Raw genomic sequence first — 19726 nt, forward strand, 5'->3', positions numbered from 1 at the left:
TTGCTGAATTTGGTAGCAATCCACGCACGGGGGCCAATGTGATTGGCGATCTTGTGGAAGAGCCCATAGCTCCCTGCCAAGCACTTATAATGCCGTGAGATCTGACCGTTCGTGTTCATGTTTCAGCCAGTCTTGGCACTCTGGCTTTGCAAATCTTCCGGGCAAACAAAACGTGAAAAGTGTATCCCGAGATCTGAATAGTCACGGGGATGAGAGGTCGTTGGGGGCTAGAAATGAGCGATTCCGTAGTATTGAGGTATATGAGAGGTTTTGTCAAGTGACATGATGCTGCGGGTTTCGGGTTACCGAGTGTTGTCTTGGTATAAGCTACCAGACGGACTACGCTATGATCAACACCAGCTAGCGAACCATCAAAATACGGACCACAGAACTTAAAAGGAATTGACGGAATTTCGGAACTACGTTCCATCCTCATCAGGCACTCCATCGCCATTTGAACGGTATCGTCAACGGTATCGTGTCTCTTAGCGAGGCATGCTACAATGACCACAGCGCTCGAGCATCACGAGTCAGTCCTCAAACGAAACACCCGTTCGCAAAGTCTAACCGGGGTAGGCATGTTCCGAAAATCTATCTGCCGTCAAGTTCCATTTCCGACCTAACGCCGTACCCCGCGTGGGTCTCTCAATCCTCCGTTGAAGAAACCTTCCGTGACAGGGATCTTGTTTTATCTTTCGTATATACATACATACAATTTACCCTGTTGAAAACTTTTCGAGAAGTCCATGCGGAAGAATGTCAGCTGAGGTTGGGGCAACGGCTCCCTTGTCACTAGCTTCGGCGCGTTGTTGCGCTGACTCGTGGCCTCGACGGATAAGCGATAGATGAGTGTATATACTCCGATGGAATCCAAGGCTACAACTTATTATATAAACGCTGCACTTGCGACAAGTCTCAATGCTCTGAACCTTGGACTTGCAGGTAAACCCAAGTGCCAACCGATACAATGCGCTATCAGTCAATTACCCCCATCCTCTTCGCCCAATATGTGGCATCTGCAACTATACGTCCAGGTCCAAGGACGATTCCAAGTCTAGACTCGGCTCTCGGGCTGGGGCTGGGTCCAAGACAGTATGATGAGCCATTCTCAGAGCAGCTGTCTCCTGGGTCATTTTCTCCTGGGCCGTCATCGTTTTCCGGGCCGTCATTTCCTGACCAGTCGCCTGCTGGGCCGTCATTTCCCGGGTCATTTATTCCTGATCAGTCGCTCCCAAGCCAGTCGCTCCCACGTCCAGATCAATCATCTCCAAATCAGCCGTTTCAGCCAGAGCCGTTTCAACCACAGCCTATTCCCGTAGAGACACGTCCAGATGAACGGCCCTCAAATAGCCCGCCTCCTGCGGATCCGTTTTCTCTGAACCCGTTTCTCGTGGAAACACCCGCAGAGGAAAAACCCCCAACGAAGCCCGCCCCCGCGGAGCCATTTCCCGTGAAACCGCTTCCTGAGGAATCAGTTCCAAATCAGCCATATCCTGGACAGCCATTCACGCCGAATCCAGAACCAACATTACCAGAGCCAACTTTGCTGCCCAAGCCGGAGCCGGAGCCGGAGCCGGAGCCAGTATTCACCTTTAGTCCAACTACAATCTCAAAACCCCAGCCGAAACCAACTTTCCTACCAGAGCCAGAGCTAGAAACACCCCTCATGTCGACCACAACGCAAATTCTGACGCCGGAGCCGGCCTTTACCCTAAAGCCAATTACAACCCTGGCTCTAGAGACAGAGACGGAATCACCTCTCAAGTCAACCACAACGCAAACTCTGACGCCGGAGCCAGTTTTTACCCTAAAGCCAATTACAACACTGACTCTAGAGCCAGAGACTACCTCTACATCGAAATCAACTACGACTTCAACAAGTTCAACTACAACTTCAACAACAACCTCAACTACGACATCCACTACTACCTCAGCTACAACCTCAACTCCAAATCCAGTGACACAGCCAACTTCACAGCCAGAACTAAAAGTAGTGGTTGTCGACGTTCTTCACTCTGAAAACCGCGAGGTGGGAATACCGTTCCAGCCAATGATTTCCATGGGTTTCGGCACCCCATCCCAAGTCATCACGGGCGTCTTGGACACTAGTTCCTCAGATCTGATTATCCCCAGAGCGGGCAGCGCGGCGTGCAAACTCGCAAAGCAGCAGTGCCAAGGATCGAACGCTGCCCTAGGGGACTACGAACCCTCCAAAGACAGCGATGTCAGGAGGGTGCCGAATTCGGGGTTCGCGGCTGGGTTTCAAAATGGCGACGCGTACAACGGGCCATACATCAGCACGTCTGTGAGCGTGGGAGATGCCAAGATTAAGGCCGCGCAGGTTGGCCTGGCAGTCAATGGGAGCGTGTCGCAAAATTCGGCCCAATATCCCATTTTCGGCGTCGGGCCCGTGGACGCCGAGCAGACGGTCGATAACGCCAAATATGCGAACTTGCCTCAGAAGATGAAGGACGTGGGCTTGATCAATGCAAACTTGTTTAGCGTTTGGTTCAACCCTACACGTGAGTGAATCCCCGAGTTGCCCCTAACCATCATTAAGCTGCATATGGAGATGTAGCGCCGGTCATCAAGTGGTTGTAGCTAACGGGTGTTCGTGCAGCCTTCGCCAATGGGTCTGTTGTCTTTGGAGGAATCGACAGCACCAAGTTTACGGGCCAGCTCCAGACGGTCCCCATGGAGCGAGACAACTCTGGAAAGATTTCCGGCTTTGTCGTCCGACTGAGCTCTGTTCAACTATCCATGAGTGGTGCGCGTGGTGGGCAGCGCAACGGTCGCCCGCGAACCCGTCAATCAACGTCTATAGATCTGGGACTGGGCCAAAGTGAAGGATTCACCTCGATGAACACTGGCTCTTCCTTTATTCTGATACCCAGTGGTTCCATGGAAAACCTGGCCAGAGCCCTAGACACCACGTTCTCGGAGAAGGACGGCTTGGGACTGGTGAACTGCCAGCTGGCATCGGGCGATAACAGCTTGATCTTTGGGTTTAACCAAGGACGGACCATGCTTAGCGTGCCGCTGGCCAGGACTGTTATTTCGAAAGAGATTTCAAAGACTTCGCAGACTGGCGGTTGCGCGCTCGCCATCGCCTCAGCTGGCCAAGATAATGCTGTCAACGTCATGGGCTACCCCTTCATGTCGGCGGTATATACCGTGTTCGACAGGGACAATGAGAGAATGATGTTTGCACAAGCTGTGTGAAAGTTGAAGGAGGCAGCTGTCGGAGTAAAGGTCTCTAATTAATCAAAAGTTTCTAATTTTATTGTTCTACTATATTGCTGTACATGTATAGTTCTTCTGCGTTATAACCGGGGGGTGGCTAAGATGCTAGAGCAAAATAAGCATATAATATAAATAAGTGTTTAGATAAGTGCCCCGATTATGAATCGTTCAAATTTCTCTCTACTCACGTTATTATTGCCAAGATCGTAAAAATAAGGTGCACATCCTTATTGGATCCGACTCCAGGGCGTTCCACACGGGTCAATTTTTCACTGGAGTACATATGTACACTTGACTCATTGTTTCTCCGACTATTAGTGCTTGTTGCAGTACCAAGGTGGCGTGGGGGCATCTTCAAAAGTTATAAATGATTGAATTGCTGGTGTTACACGGAAATAGCCCAATGTGAAAGGTTACACGAGGGCTACGGTCACGAGACTAGGGCAAAGTCCATCACCGACTTTTTGTATTTAAAGACCACTTTAGTCAACGAGAACTTGAGGAAAGCCAAGGACCTCTGATACTGAAGACTGTTATTAGATGAATTGAGTCATGTTTCTCCAAGCCTTTAGCCCTTGTCACAGCCTGAGCCTTTGACTCGTATGTAATTGCCCAATGCCGACTGTCAGTCATGCAAACTGCACCATGACCAAACATGAGTCAAGCAGTCCGCATGTATATATCAATTACTTTAATTGCATCTAACCCATGTCCCCTCTCAATACCAGCATTCGACCAAGAATGCAAATATATCTGTACGAAAGTCCAGTAGTTGCACCGACGGTGGCAATATCCAAGGCAAGACGACGAGTTTGAAGTGTATAGACAAGCACGCAACATGAGAGCTCGGCACAACTATCCGGAGATTGCTACGTAACCACTAAAGAGTAGCAGAGGCTTCATCAGTGGAAACTGGACTATAGAAACCCGTCAAGTGGGCCAAGAATAGACAGGATGTACCGCACGCCTGCACTCCAGCACCTGCTAAGCACCATAGAACATTTGTTTATTATCCAGGAGAAAAGGCAGAATTTCTGCGGCCAGGCTTTTTCTCCCCTCGGTGTCAGGCCGATCTCTCGGATATCAGTAATCGGCATCACGTTGCCGGAGACCAAGAAGGCAGTGCGCAGGGCTGCCCCAAACAAATTCCCTGGTGCCGACGGTATCATTAATCATTCTCCCCAGCCTCCACAAATTGTTCAATAACTCTCTCTAATCAGGGTAATTCTCCTAAGATTTCAAGGAGGCGGTCACCGTAGTCCTTTGAGAACAGGGCAAATATAGTTACGCACTACCCAGATAGTACAGACCAATTGTCCTACTTAATCCTCTAGGTAAAGTGATGGAAGCCACATGGCCAACCGTCTTGCCAACCTAGGCCATGTTAATTATCTATTACCAAGCAGACATAGCAGAGGCCGAAAACTTGCATGGATGTAACACGTCTTACGCTTCCCTCTTCAACAAATATTCCAGGCATGGTCCGAGGGTAAAGTGGCCTCCTTGCTGCTACTTCACACTTGTGACAAGGGCTTGATATCGAGGACTTACAACGGAAAGGTTCAATTCAAAGATAATCGAGTAGGGTATCAAAGGCCCTTGGTTTTCTGAGAGGAAAGAAAGGGATAATAACCACTATATATCCATGAAAGAAACGGCTATACTCGCGGGTCTTTTCCGGGCACGTGTTCAATTTGTGTGTAGCCAATAGGTCCTTTGTCGGTGAGACCCCTTTGTTCGGCTTCACGATCTGTTGGGCTCTTTCCGTGTAATAACGCTTTAGGAGCTTATAACCACATGTCCCATGAACGATTACTACACAACGTTCGCAAATGTCGAGCGAGTAAGGAGGATTGTACATTGGGTTGTGGCCCGTGACATGCCATAACGGTTCGGGAAGTGTATCTATAAGAGGTATTCGATTGTCCACGTCTTGTAAAGGAGCGAAATAATACAAAGTCTGCATGTAGAAGAGTACAAATACCTAAAACGAATAATTAGGGCTTAATGCCACCCTTACATAGTATCTATACTGTCGTCTCAGCCACTCTCTACACACGACGACTCTAGACATACTCGTTCTCACGAATATAGTCTACAATACTCGTCCTCCTCACATCGGGGCACTTGGCCGCATCAACAGGCTCAAACGCAGAGACGCTCGATCCGCCAAACGTGTACCATGCATACTGCAGCCCGACAAACTCGCGCCACTTCTGCCGCAACTCTCCTTTTCTCAAACTTTCAGCTCGCATTCCACGCCACTGTCTCTCGCATTCGTCAAGGCCCATGACTTGAGTGACATCTACTTTCCCGCCGCGGACCTTCTCAAACGCAGCTGCTAGCTCATGAAACGTGAAGCTGTCGCTGCAAAACCGATTAAACCCACCAGTCTCGCCGTAGTCGCCCGTTATAAGCGCGACGCTGAAATTCGCCGCGTCCGACTCGGAACAATAGTTCACGCGGGTGTTGCCGTCACCCATAACGCGCACAAGTCGAGTGCCGTCGGTGTTTCGGGCCCAGATAGCATTCTCCCCTTCCATGGCACCTGCGCCCGGCACACCGAAGAGAGTGTTGGCGAGGATGCCCACCAAGGAGTAAGTAGGGCGGATGGTGCTGGTCAAACGAGCGTGGGTCGCAAAGATCAACATGCTGTCGTATGTCTCGATCTCGCCAAGGGGAAAATTCTCCCAGTCCAAGTTCCAACTCGAGGCGTGGAAACGCTTTATACCCGCTCGCTCAGCGGCACGTAGCAGCTTGAGCTGCGCATCGACAATCAACTCTGCTTTAGGCGCCCAGGCGACAATAATGGCATCGACGTCTTTGCATGCCGCGTCGTACCCCGGATCTACACCACTTCTTTCCACGACAAAGGATTCAAGCTGTGGCCGAATGTTTGAATCCAACTTTTCGGGGGTGCGGCCCATGCCTCGGACCTGGTGGCCACGATGAAGGGCAGCCTTGGCAAGATGATGGCCCAGGTTGCCAGTTACGCCGGGGATAAGGATAAGCATGATTGAAGCAGTAGGAAAGTGAGTACTTAAAGATTGGTATGAGCATCTTGGGAAGGATTGTTATAAACCCTTTTATAGTTTGAATCCGCGGACTCGGGCATACTCGAGTTACCGAAGTATTCAAGTGTCATGGCGCCACTTCTCGCTGACAAACAGTTTCCAGCTGCAGGATTGAACTCTTTCTCGTCAGAAGAGTGGCTGAGTAATGCCATACTGACGGATTCTTTCGAGGGAAAAGCTCATTGCTTGAATAATTCGGGACTGACAGTCGGTGTTTCATGCTGATTCAATACGGCCGAGAGCAATGGCCACATGTGGAAGTCCCGAAACCGAGACCTAAATTGAGTAATGGTGGGGGTGGGGCGAATGTGGGGTTGGCGGGGTGGACCCTGGGAAACGAAGCTAGCCTAATTCTGAACTCGCGAAACCGAAAGCCAAGTAGGTACTAGCCCGTCAATGTGGTAGAGCTACAGTGACATGATGAAGGAAGTTGTGAATGTTTATTTTAATTAAATAGAATAGAGATTTCTTGGATAGAAGAAAAGACCTATCTACAGGGATGAAGCATTTACTTTCGTTGTGAGTTTCACAAATTCGCGACACCGCTATAACGAGTGAAACCCAATAACTCAACCACGATAGTGTCCGGTATTTCCAGTAGCAACATTGAAGCCATCAGTCACTGATGTAGCTTGTTCAAGGTACAAAAAGGCACTAATATTCTCATTACATAGAAGAAATCGGATGTCCATTCTCCACATTCATGCACTCTATAACGAGCAGTGGCATTCAGCCCGGACTCGTCGGCCCGCCCGCTCCCTTTATTGCCTTCCATGTTCCCCCCCAGTTATCCATAGCATCAACTAGCTAGCTCACCATCCCCTCATCTCAAGTGGTTCACGGCGTCCGACCTCAAGCATTGACCATCTGAAGCGGCCAGTCCAGTAGGCGCCTCCAACGAGGACTCGATGACATCTTGTCGGCAATGGCGAGGACCTCCTGCTTCGGCCCCGACCCTATATACCAATTTTGCGCGAATGGCACAAGCAGAGCAAAATAATGCGCCAGAACGACCAAGGATCTGGGCTGAGAGTCGAGAATCAAGTCCAGTAGTCGCGTCGGGATGATCAACGGGAAGCGGAGAAGGTGTCTGAGAACTAGAAACTTGGCCGCACCGTCATCCACCACACTCTTCACACTGCCAAGGAAACGAAGCGCCTCCTCATATGCATCTTTCGTCTCCGCGTCCCATGGCTCTAGTTCAACATCTTGTGCTAGTCGAGTCATTACATGCGCAAACGCCAAGTCGCTGAATTTGCACTGCTCCCTGAGGTTGTTGTTGTCGCGCGTGATGGAATAGCTGCTTAGGTGCAAGTAGGCTATACTATTGGGCTTGTCTTTTGCGACACCCCAAGCTTCCTCGTACAATGCGCGCGTAGTGCTCACCATCATTAACCATTGCGTGGGTGGCGTATACGGCTGCAGCTTGCGTACTTGGAGCATGGCATACGCACAAAATCGGAGAAAGGCAGACGTCAAGCAAATGGCGTCTATGTTTTCACTGGTGATGTTGCGTAGCAGCGATTGATGTTCGCGTAGAGCCATGGACAGGTATCGTCGGTGCACGTCGAGATCAGTGGTAGAGTCGTCCTGGCTACAGCTACTCCAGGCTTGATGCAGAGCCGTGATGGAATACACAGTGTATAGCAGCGCATCAAACTGCAGGGATTGCTCCAATATTGCTGCCGCGAAAATGGACTGAGTTGGGTCGTCGGGGCAGATAGAGGGACCAGTCTTGGTCACGTAATTGCGCATGAGCCCAACCTCCAGCAAGCGGCGCTCCCGGCTTTCGGTGGCATCATCAACTTGCTTCACCCGACTTTTACTGTTGTTAGTAAGAGAGGGGATAGAGGCCGAAGGCTGCTTCCCGGGCTCCCGGTTGTAGATGCAAGTTGCGCCGTGCCGTTTGCAGTGTTGGCATTTGGGCTTTGCTTCGTTACACTTTCAACCGTTGAAACAGGGATGAGTTAGCCCATAGTTGCGCTATGATTAGAGTCTCTGGGTTGCGAGTGTCAGCGACTTGCCTTGACGCGGCGATCTCTGCATCTTTTACAGCCAAACCTGGATTTTTTCGAGTTGAGCCTGGGGATGAGAAACTTGCCCTCCCCTGGGGCCTCCAAAGCATAAACGTTGAACATGGTTGGTGATTTCCACTTAATTGTAGCGATGAGACGAAATGTATGGCCCAATTCAGAGGGAGGGCTTGAGAACTGGTTCAAAAGACCCCGATGTTGAATGTTGTGCAACTACATCGCCAACTTCGGGAGGGACGGATAGCAAATTAGCGCAATCAGAGTCCCAACCAATGCGAGGCGCTGGGCCACTTTGCGCTGCTCCGCAAGCTTCATGTGCATGTCAATGCATCTGACTTTCCATGTCCCTTAATTCTCAAGTCGGTGCTCAGGATGGATTTGTAAGCACTCGCGCGCTCGCCCGCATCACCAGTGTATCACAGCATGCTCGACTGTGAGTTGATTCGTAACAAGGTTGCCACGTCAGGCACCGCGAAGCAGAACAGCCGGCTATTGCCGCATCTGAGCACAAATATTCTCAAAAACTCATTCGACTCCTTGAGGCTATATAAAATACAGGCGGACCCCATGAAATTGCTTCTTAAGCATCTTACAACCACCCGGTACATGTCTGTGACTGAGTCTTACCATTGACACTGACTGCATAATGGCATCGAACAAAGCCGCCTACATCAAGACGCGCCATGCGCCAGTCGAGGTAGAAGCCACTGAAGTGTGGGTTCCTGGACATGGCGAGGTCTTGGTTCGGAATGAAGCCATTAGCTTCAACCCAATTGATGCCAAGATTCAAAGGTACGTGTTTGACTGCGCAACTTTAAAGTGAGCAGATATGCTGCAGTTGCTAATTCAAGCCAAGGCTGGACTTGTTCCAATCAACTTACCCTCTTGTCGGCGGCTTCACATTTGCCGGGACCGTCGTCGACGTCGGCCCTGGGGTCACGTCCGTACAACAAGGCGACCGAGTCGCAGTTGCTCGCTGGGGCACAGCAGCAAGTGAAAACAAATACGGGGCCTGGCAGCAATATGCAATCGGCCTAGAGGAATACCTGGTGAGACTCGCGCCAGAGACTTCCCTAGAGGTTGGTTCCGGTGTCATCGCCAACCTTGCGACGGTGGTCTCCGCCCTGACAATTCACATGGGCTTGTCCAAGCCGCCCGTCGCGGGACGTTCGGAGCCGAATGGGAAAAGGATCTTTGTATACGGGGGGTCATCTGCAGTTGGCGGACTGGCAGTGAAGTATGCCTCGGATGCTGGGTACCACGTCGTGACGACTTCTTCGCCGAGAAACAGAGAGCTTGTGGAACGGCGCAAGGCCGCGTATATCATCGACCATACTCAACCAAGAGAGGACCTTGTTACAGAAATTCTGGCTCATGGGCCTTATGACGGCGTCTTTGATAGTATTGGCTCGTCAGAGGCGACCCAGCTTATGGGTGAGTTGCTTCGAGATACTGGAGGCCTGTTCTTCGCAACCGGTCCTACTCCGGAGGACAACGCGCTCCCCACCAATGTGCAGAAGAAGTGGGCGGGATATTCCGACATCCTAGTGTCGGAGGCGGCGAATCAACATCTCCGTGATTGGTATTTGAGAAGCTACCTGCCAGCAGCTTTGGAGAGTGGTGAAGTATGGCCGAATCCTGCAGTTAAGCTTGAGGGAGGGTTGGGTTCTGTTCAGCGGGCGCTGGATTTGATGTTTGATGGTAAAGTCAGCGGGTCCAAGTTGGTCGTTAATCCTTGGGATTGAGAATTGAGCTGCCTATCTGTGCTGTGCTCGGCTTTGGGCGCCCAGGTGATGATAATAGTCTCGACGTTATACCTGCCGAATAGTGTAATTATCGTACAAGGTAGATCTTCATGACTATATATTAGGCCTTTTGCATCTCCATTTAGCCTTATATGCCTGTTCAAACTTTATTTAATAGTATTAAGAAAAATTCAATAATTGTAGTGCCTCGAAACACTCGAAAATCAAAGTCTTTTATGCTCAAAGTTTCCCAAAGTCGTAGTCACGCGATACTTTATGAAGTTCTGAGAAAATGTAATATAGCAATAGGTTAATAAAAGAAGAAAAACTCATAAATATAAGCGAGAATACTTTAACATATCTCTTTCTGTTCTGCTGTTAGTAGCGCTTAGAAATAGGCATTTTCTATCAAAGAAAGGGTTCTGCGCTTATACTAGATAGTACGTGACTAATACAGATCACTTCATCCCCATAACAGGGAGCCGCACGAGACTGTGGAGGGTCTTGCCGATAATATTGTCGGATAAAGTTAAATTTGGACGAAAGGAAGTTTTTTGGTATTAAAAAAAGAGCTATAAATAGAGTTTACAGCACTTATAATAACAAGAATAATGATTTTATCGAGAAGCTTAGTTAACATGAGTCTCATAACGTGACAGATGTTGAACGCGGCAATGCCTGTGGGAGCAGCTCGGAAGACTGGGTTCTGCCGTCCAACCTCGAGCCAGAGCTCTTGAATCCGCGCACACGTTTCAAAGAGGGTAAAGGCCTTCCCGGATCCCGCAACCCCGTCCACATTAAGAAGGAGCTAACAAGGAACTATGGCATCCAAGGCAAGCTCCTGAGAATATTGCCTCACCACAGCACCGTACAGATCCTCTGTTCTCAATTCAGAGGGAGGGCTGATAAATCCATCGCAACTACTTGTGCAATCGGGCTTTTAGCCTTAACCTAGTCCCAGATGTCAGGAGATATATCGTAACAACCGACGTAAGAGGACCAGTCGTAGTCACGGTCCATCTATCGAGCCCGTATGGAATAGTTATAGAATTGGTACACGTGATCGCGGTCAGGGGAATCGGAGTGAGGAAAAGCTTCGCTCAATAAAAGTCTTTTAACTAACTAGGATTATTTTCTTTGCCTCTTGCTAGAAGGGTTCACGTTATTTGTCTTGCAATATGCACATGATGCCAGTTTTTGGATTTTTCTAAGGGGACCTTTCCTTTTTGCATTTTCTGAATTCTGCCAAACCCTTTTTGACATTGGCTATTATTTCTGCGCGAAGGCTAGACTCACAAAAGAGATCAGTTCCACAATATTCCTCACGCGCCTCTTTAATAGTGCCGTTTTCGTCTGGAGAACATTGTAAAAATGATAAGATTGGATTAGCTGGTTCAGGGTAGTAACTTCCCTCCCTTGGAGACAGGCTGGATAGGTTGCAGCTCAGTCGGGTAGCTGGGTCTCTGTATTGGCTGAGAGCGATACTTTGTCCAGAACGACCGCATACGCTTAAATTGCTGGTCCGTGAACGTTTTCATGCAAGAACTATATGCGCCCCAAGTATTAGTCTTTCAAGACTTGTCCTTTCATCTTCGGGTCTTGCAGGGTGTGGGCAAACTCACTCGGGTATATAGTTCATTGGGTTATGAACGGGATCGTTGCCAGGCTTTCCAGGACAAGTGTCGAGTGGTGGCATCGCAGAGCACCCCTCCGATGCGTCTGCATGTGCGGGAGTGTCGTCAATCTCGTCGCCGTTGCCGTTGCAGTCGTCGTTGAATGTGTGAAGCAGTCCGAACCAATGACCGACCTCGTGAACGACGGTTTGTTTTCGGTCACCATAAAGCCAGTAGGCCGGAATCATGATGCCATCCATTTCAAGCCCCAGCGGCTGTCCCACCAGGTCATCTGGGGTGGTAGAGACGGCTCTGCTATTTGTAGCTCCCAATGGATTTTTCCCGTAGTAAATATTCAAATGTCGGTTATCGCCCTTGTGGTGTAGTATCTTCATACGCATCGTGTTATTGCCCTCGGAAAAATATGGATTCACAGTCCAATTTGCATTTTTAAGGACGAATGAGATATTACCCGGGTTAAAATAGGTATTAAGAAGGGCTATTTGCTCATGTATAGTATTGTTCTATGTCGGCAAATCGTAACATGTTAGTCGCTAGATCTACCACGTTTCTAGCTAAGACGCGCAGTCGTGCAAAACTCACATCGTGGTGATCCTTGGCTGTTTCTGAAGTTGAGATGATGTGTGCGTAGACATCAACAGCAATCGCTGGAGGCGTATCGGTTGTTTCGTTTCGTCGGAGCAAATGATTCTTCTCCGTAGCCGCTATCTCACGATGAGCCGCTAACAAAGCCGCCGAGGGTTGCTCAACACCGCAAGGTGAATCTCTGACATGGCCTGGCGTTGTGAAAGCTGCCCCGAGTCGCACAAAGCTAGCCAGCACCATAGATATAAGAGGCTGCATATTGATAGGGTGTACGCCTGTGGTACCTGAGGAATGACAGGGATGAGCGAAACGCTAGCTATATAGCTATCGATTGGTCTGGTCAAAGTAGCAGATTCTTTCATATTTATAGTGCTAGTAGTCACTAATAAATCTATGAATCCTTTTGTCGTATCCCGCTCGGCTTATCCCGAAGTTCCCGATCCTCTATAATAACCTTTTTATGCTAGTTATACGTAAAAAGAGTGGATATCTGCTGTTACGTGTATAATATGCTTGTCTAAATCGCACGAGAATAGCTGGATAACCTAGCTTTAAATTACCAATACGAAGCATAATAGAAATGCATTATGCGTCGTAAAGTTGAACAAATGCTTTAAGCTTATGGCTTGGCACTTATACTGGGTACACTAACGTAGGCCAGAGATAATATGTCATATATATAGAAATATACGTAGTTATAAGGTTTCACGTTTGACTCGTGCAATTGTGAATGGACCACTGCCAGTATAGAGTTGGAGGCGTGGAGTGGATACATCATAGTGTTGCACAGCGTGCATAACTACCTAGGTAATTAGGCTATTACAGGTGGTTTCAGGCTGTTTTAGGTAGATAGGTCATATAATACAGGACACCTAAGCCACAGCGCCTTGGAATGCGTAGGCCAATTCGCTCTTTATAAAAAGGCGCGTTACTTTCTCTTTTCTATAGCCAGAATTAAGGCTGTTAATTAATATAACAGAGATTTGTATCATCTAATACAAAGGTGCCTAGCTTTCCGTGAGAGATATAGAGGGCCCATTAATGGCCAATTTTATGCTCTGGGCTTGAGCGGCGGGAATTATTCGACGGCCTGATCCAGCATGTTAGCACATGGGTCTCAATACTTGGCGAGTCAGTAAATTGTTGTTCTCAATGCAGCCTCGGAATGACACAAACTGAGGAGTTTGTGTGTTGGAACGCCCTGTTTCTATTCCAACTGTTTAGCTTAGCATATACTATCCCATCGGCGGATCCGGCCTACATGAATACCATTCTCCCTTGTCTTTCATGCGGTGAAACGATGATTTGATCTCTATCAGTCTTAGGCTTTTATGCAATATATCACAAGCAGCTGGGGCTCTTACAGAATTTGCGTCAATACGTCACAAAGAGTTCTTATTAGGCACCTTACGATCCTTGGGCTTTCCCGCGTGGAACTGCGGCTGGTCCGTGCATTTAGGTGACTCCATGTTATATCAATTGATGTCAACTGGTTTGAGTCCTTGGTGGATGCCCAGTGCGCATAGCACAGGGTGAGAGCGTGTGCGTTAAATGCATCTGAAACGTCATGGTACCATCATCGCGTATGTATTTGAGCACGGCATCTGAAAGAAGCCATTCCTCGTAGCTTGCAATGGTGGAATCTAGATGTTGAACTCTGCTGGCTAATAAAACCTTTCCGTGGTTTCTTGCTTGGAGTTAATGGCGGATCTTTTGGGCTTGCGATCGTGGGTTGGGTTCAGTCTGTGACGGTGCGAGCTTGCTTTTTAAAGCTTGCGTGTTAGGATGAATTTATTATCGCTGTCACTTCCTTTACTTGCGGCTTCACGGTCTTTACGACGCCAGCGCTTGTTGCTACCGTCACAGGAATTAGGCGTTCCCGTCTTGTGCTCCGAGTGATAAACGGTGGCGGCACCGAAACGGAACCCCGTCGCCTCTAAAAACTGGATCTCAGATGCCACGGGCTGGCACTGCTGACAACTGCAGCCCAAGGAGCCTCGTACCTCGTTGCCTTCGTTCAGGTGCTTGCCATTTTGCATTGAACTTCCATGTCGTTGAACGGCCTAGTACGTGGTTGCACGGACACGCAAGAACTTTGACGCGTCTGCTGGGCATTTGTGGAGGTATTGTTATCACTGCCGTCGATATTATTATTAATATTGGGCGGCGAGGCGCCTGGCGGGCCAGCTGTTCAAGCGGCTTTAAGATGCCCCTCAACTAGTTAACCGGGTTAACATACATACACGTGCTTAACAGGACGAACAAATTCTGACAATCTGGTATATTTCTAATGAGAGTCTGGTCTGGTAGGTTTAAGCAGCGAAGAAAAGTAGCTGAAGACAGTAGCCGATACGAAATTCCTTCTATACTTTTTGGACACGGACCAATATTGACAACCAACTACCACCAAGAATACAGAACCTTGAGTAAAACTCTATAAAGTAACAAGAGTTATACATGGAATATTATCCTCTAACACAGGATTACTATTTTAGAACTATTCCTGGCAATTCTTGAAGTGCCGGCAGGTTAAGCTACCGTTTACTGCCATTTGTTTGTACTCTTTAGTACCACCCATCAAATTTATCAAACTTATTAAATTCTGGTGGATGATGGGCTTCACGGAGGAAGACGCGGAGCGGAGTGTGGTCCTGGCATGTGGCTTGCGCCGTATTTCCTTGTCCAGGATACCACACCAAAGGATGGCACTGAGGAGAAGGACGTGGCGAAAGAGGGATTACCTCAATAGCTCCGGGGAACCCACTGCCTTCAATCGGCTTAATAGCGAAGTTATACGTGTCTTGATCGCCACTGGTATAGCTCAGTTCTACCTGATTGTGTGCTTGCTGCTCGTTGAATTTCAGGTCCGCGGATATCTCTGTGGCTGAAACTTCGACTGTTTGTCCCTGATTAAGAATAATTTCTTGGTCGCGAATTATCTTGACCCCATCGACGGATGGCCCTTGTGCGACTTTATCCAGACGGACAGGCCTGTTCATGTTGTTCGTGACAATAATTTGACCAGGGCTGGCCTTTGACACGCCCCAGTAGAATTCTGGTAAACCCAGAGAGGATACCGCGAGGAACGATATAGCGGAGAGCGCAGAGTATTTCATATTGACGTTGCGTTGAATAAAACGTGAATAATAATATATCTTGTTAGGAGAGTCGACTAGTTTATAGAGAGTGCTGTGTAAATAATTTTACATCTCGAATATAGCTCCTATTTATATATATATTTTTTATTCTAGTATTATTAGTTTTTTTAAGTATTACATAACAACTGGAATTAATATATTATATTAACTTTATTAGTTTTATTTTTATAAGATTCACTTTTACTAATAAATTTTAAAAATTACTACACAAGTATTATACTCGAGCTATCTTGGCCCAATTAAACCCTGTCTACAAACTGTGCCGAATCGCCGTGAAGTGTGTAAAGTAAATTTATTTGGTCGCAAGTTAGTTGCCACAAAGTCGTTACATTTACGAATACACGGGATAATAGTTACCATACTAGCACGCACTAGTATAAGCAAAGACTCCCAAAGCTAGCGCCGACGCAGTTTACAAGCGAATAGTGTTACGGGCCGAATTGTGGATAGGCTTGACACGGCAAGCGTCAATTCCGACTCGCAGTGTCGCGAGTGTTGTCAGCAGACAAGGCTAAGTAATGTAGAATCCGTGTATCTCGTAAATATTAGATCAACTTTTTCTATTTACTATATCTGCTCTTTTGTAAGCTGTTCCAGCTACGCGATAATTTAACTTGAGCTGTGAGGGGAATAAAAAGTTAAATTATACTATTACTTAAAAGCTTCTAAAAATTTACTTTTAGTAATAAAAAGTTAAAGTACTTCTAAACTATAATTTATATTATTTACTGCCAGTTATTTACGTGTAAATTTGTAATACAGTAATTTAAGCTTTAAGCCACTTACGTTATTATTTTCCCCTCTTTACGAAAACGTTTTATTCGCCAAATAGCAAGCCGTTACAACTTGGCCAAGTACTAGCACTTGGAAGTTATTTTACAGTAATACGCCGGATCCGGCAATTTGCTGGACTTACACGTAAATAGGGGCCTGCAGCAGGCCCCTATATAGCCCCACTACTAACTTTATATGACGAATCCGTGTTATCAACACCCGGAGCGGTCGGCAATCGACTAGGGATATTATGTTATATCTACCCTCTCCCACGTACCGAGATGTATATTCCTAAAGTCTAATAGAATATAGCTGCATCAGCAAAATTGAGAATAATAACTTATTATATCTTATTAATAATACAATTACTAAGAGATATAATCGAGTAACAAAATATTAATAATTTCCTAGAAAGCTTTTTAAGTCTTATTAGTCTCTTAATAAGGGCCAAAAATAAACGTCAAGTAAATAGATATGTCGTCAAGTATAAGGAAAAATACAACCAAGGAGAACCGTACTAATGTTTGATGATCCTACAGGTACTGCACAATTTTTTGTATCGCCGTGGCGCCTTAGAATCACCGAACGAGGTGCCGGATACAGTCTCTGTTGACAGCGGACGGAGGTGTGCCCGAAGGAACGGGAATTCGATTGCGCTCTCTTATGGCATTTACATTCAGGTGATAGGTTCTTTTTCCACTGGACGTGCCTTCCTTGATACATGTCCCTGCTCTTTGCCGCGCCTTTACACCTTGACTATAAACGAGTTTGTGCATTTCGTGGCCGTCTATCATCTCCGTTATGCCTAGTTCATAAGCAAGAAAGATGCCAGGCGACCGGACTGTGGAATTTAGTTGATAGAGTTCCCGGTGCGATATTACCTGAGCTACAGCTTGGCCAAAATAAATTATCAAGCCAGTTATAATAGCTTTAGTACGAAATTACTAACACCAGACCGTTTATTGCTCGCCAGTAACCTAGCAATGCAACAGCTTTGCCGTAAGCTCCCACAACATGGACTGTTATTATGCCGTGCTCTAATCAAATCAAGACTCAAATAGCCAGACGTGTCTGATTTCTAGTCTAGTTCGAGTATGGATACCACCACACTACTCCGCATATTCGGGATAGTCCAGGGCCGCGGCCTCGGATTTGACAGAGAGCGCCACGGAGACGGAGCCACGGACGAATGCTTTTCCCCAAGGCAACTCAACTCACAGCTTATATCCACGCCGAGGCAGCAAGTCACTCGACTTTAATTCAACATCTATTAGTATTATCCATCCCACTATTGGGTGTTGATCTCCATCTCCCATCACCGGCATAACACCTACACGCAGAGCACGATGATCAACCCTAACCCTGACCCAACAAACGGACTCATGGCACAGGACTCCCTCCGACGGCGCATGATCGGCCACGGCGCCCTCATGATACTGACGGCCCTACTAGGTGGTTTCGGCCTATACATGCACATCATGGGCGGTATCGAAATATCCCCCGGGCATCTGATCACGTTCAACGTTCCCGGCACAGAAGCCGGTTGGGTGCGGTGTCATACAGGTTCCGTGGCAAATGGGTTCATGGTTATCGTGACGGCACTCGGGATGGTGCACTTGCCTGTTCCTGAAAAGGCCGCCAAGCGAATTGGCTGGGTTGTTGTCATGGACGGGTGGTCAAATGTGGGATTTTACTTTTTTGGCAACCTCTCGCCTAATCGGGGCCTTGCGCTGGGAAAGACACATGTTGGCGATGCGGATGCTTGGAGTGTCCTGGCTTTTGTTCCGGCCGTGGTATTTGGCTTCTTGGTTGTTGGGGCGTTTGCGGAATTGGGTTACTACGGATTGTTTGACAAGAACAATAGTCCAGGTCCGAGCCATGAGTTTGACATTGGGGCATATGGTCAGAAGACAAAGTAATCGGAATATGCGTCAACGGATGGGATGACTGACGATTGAAAAGCATATATATGTAATGGTATTGATTGGTGTATACCAGGTCATGAGCTTGCATTAGATGCTGTTCTTCAGCATGGAGCCAGCGCGTGTACTCCGTCCAGCGTTGGACAATGGCAAACAAATCCATACATATTGCATTAGTATAAAATGAATTGTCCATCGTGCTCGATCTCAAAGTTGTTAGATCAGCTCAGCATGGTTTGACGGATGATTGGATCACACAAATGTTCTTCTTGGCCCGTCCAATAAGTACCAACACAGGTCAAATTGTGCATCAAATATTACTCATGGAACCGACAGTCTACGATGTGTAGCGATTGTAGCCACGTGGGTGAGACAAGTCTCGTTGCCTCGACACTGGGGCTCGCATATTTTCCTTCAGCATTCGACCGGAATTTGTACGACTCGTATCAGATATCACGACGGCGCTGACATAATGAGTCACTTCGCGGAATTAGAGGTAACACAACGCTCGTATATGCAGGTGACGAATGCAAGAGTTAACAGAAGAAGACAAAAAAAAGAAATGCCATGCAGAAGCTACGTGAGTCTAGGAGGGATGCCAGCTCTGATATGAGTCGTGGTTCTCGTGCGCTGCCCCCTACGAGTGGCCACATGGAGGGCATCAGACACATGCTGCATCCCGCGGCACGAGAATGGACGAGCCCGAATAACGAGATGTATTTTAGCAAAGAAGCGACGTATCATATTTTCCAACCCCTTCCCCTATCAAGGTCACTGTCCAGATATCGCCTATGTTTGCTACTTAGAAAAATGAGCACATGTAAAGAAGCACAATAAATTGACTGCTTGTTGTGCATCTAAAAGTCACGAAGAGAGACATCCTGGAGAGGAAGTATCGGCCAATCTTTGTCCTTTACCCTATCAGTCAAGCCTGTAACTTGGATCTTGCCGTAACTCTCGTTGAGTTCTTCCATGTTACCGTAGTAAGATGTGTCCATTTGGTAGATTTTCTGAATAAGCTCCAACAAGTCAAGCTGACCTGCCGATTTAAAATTCTACTAGGCGAGGTTAACAGGTGTCACCTCGGTTATTGCCGTGTTGCCGATCTTGGTGTACTTTTGCAACCCTCGGAAGAACCTCTTCATGTCTTCGCGAGTAGCAGCGATTACCAAAAATCGGCCCCAGTCGCCGGGTCTGAGCCCCTTCGTGGTCTGTGAGAGGTGGGCATAATAGGGGCTGGAGTGGTAAAGGATTGCATAAGACATGATGAAGGCTCCGTGGATGATGAATGCGCTAAAGGCGTACGTTGAAAGGTGAAGAACACGAAAGTCTAAGCGTTGCGTGTTGACCTTCAAGGCCATGATTCATATATTTATTGTTCTGCTTATGCGGGAACTGGCTGCCTGGATCAGCACGCTGTGAGGTCCAGGGAAAACTAATGTTACCTTGGACCCCCCCTTCTATCTACCATATGCAAGGAGACCGAAATGGAGGCCAAGACACAGGCAATCTGGACAAGAATCCAAAGAATGGGGTGTCTTTGGCGGAAATGTTTGCT

The 19726-nt window shown here is 47.7% G+C and overlaps 8 protein-coding genes across 8 annotated transcripts; 3 read left to right on the forward strand and 5 right to left on the reverse strand.

Annotated features, from left to right (window-relative positions):
* Positions 1–967: 967 nt before the first annotated feature.
* Positions 968–3222, forward strand: G6M90_00g063780 (uncharacterized protein; the record flags this gene model as incomplete). Its single annotated transcript, XM_066130765.1, has 4 exons — positions 968–1764; positions 1842–1957; positions 1995–2522; positions 2621–3222. 4 exons carry the CDS (start codon positions 968–970, stop codon positions 3220–3222), a joined length of 2043 nt encoding a protein of 680 aa, XP_065986775.1.
* A 2087-nt stretch (positions 3223–5309) lies between these two features.
* Positions 5310–6257, reverse strand: G6M90_00g063790 (uncharacterized protein; the record flags this gene model as incomplete). The annotated part of the gene is made up of 1 exon (XM_014687020.1): positions 5310–6257. The coding sequence occupies one exon, from the start codon at positions 6255–6257 to the stop codon at positions 5310–5312; it is 948 nt and encodes a 315-aa protein (XP_014542506.1).
* A 912-nt stretch (positions 6258–7169) lies between these two features.
* G6M90_00g063800 (uncharacterized protein) lies at positions 7170–8455 on the reverse strand (the record flags this gene model as incomplete). Its single annotated transcript, XM_014687019.1, has 2 exons — positions 7170–8136; positions 8379–8455. The coding sequence occupies 2 exons, from the start codon at positions 8453–8455 to the stop codon at positions 7170–7172; spliced, it is 1044 nt and encodes a 347-aa protein (XP_014542505.1).
* A 541-nt stretch (positions 8456–8996) lies between these two features.
* Positions 8997–10095, forward strand: ER (Trans-enoyl reductase; the record flags this gene model as incomplete). Its single annotated transcript, XM_014687018.1, has 2 exons — positions 8997–9142; positions 9207–10095. The coding sequence occupies 2 exons, from the start codon at positions 8997–8999 to the stop codon at positions 10093–10095; spliced, it is 1035 nt and encodes a 344-aa protein (XP_014542504.1).
* A 1618-nt stretch (positions 10096–11713) lies between these two features.
* G6M90_00g063820 (uncharacterized protein) lies at positions 11714–12572 on the reverse strand (the record flags this gene model as incomplete). Its single annotated transcript, XM_014687017.1, has 2 exons — positions 11714–12232; positions 12312–12572. 2 exons carry the CDS (start codon positions 12570–12572, stop codon positions 11714–11716), a joined length of 780 nt encoding a protein of 259 aa, XP_014542503.1.
* Positions 12573–14878: 2306 nt separating this feature from the next.
* On the reverse strand, positions 14879–15430 carry G6M90_00g063830 (uncharacterized protein; the record flags this gene model as incomplete). Its single annotated transcript, XM_014687016.1, has 1 exon — positions 14879–15430. One exon carries the CDS (start codon positions 15428–15430, stop codon positions 14879–14881), a length of 552 nt encoding a protein of 183 aa, XP_014542502.1.
* Positions 15431–17592: 2162 nt separating this feature from the next.
* On the forward strand, positions 17593–18165 carry styC (Styrene-oxide isomerase; the record flags this gene model as incomplete). Its single annotated transcript, XM_014687015.1, has 1 exon — positions 17593–18165. One exon carries the CDS (start codon positions 17593–17595, stop codon positions 18163–18165), a length of 573 nt encoding a protein of 190 aa, XP_014542501.1.
* Positions 18166–19025: 860 nt separating this feature from the next.
* G6M90_00g063850 (uncharacterized protein) lies at positions 19026–19529 on the reverse strand (the record flags this gene model as incomplete). The annotated part of the gene is made up of 2 exons (XM_014687014.2): positions 19026–19223; positions 19251–19529. The coding sequence occupies 2 exons, from the start codon at positions 19527–19529 to the stop codon at positions 19026–19028; spliced, it is 477 nt and encodes a 158-aa protein (XP_014542500.2).
* Between the last annotated feature and the right edge of the window lie 197 nt (positions 19530–19726).

This window comes from Metarhizium brunneum, chromosome 3, assembly GCF_013426205.1.
Source record: "Metarhizium brunneum chromosome 3, complete sequence".
In the NCBI taxonomy this organism is placed as follows: domain Eukaryota; kingdom Fungi; phylum Ascomycota; class Sordariomycetes; order Hypocreales; family Clavicipitaceae; genus Metarhizium; species Metarhizium brunneum.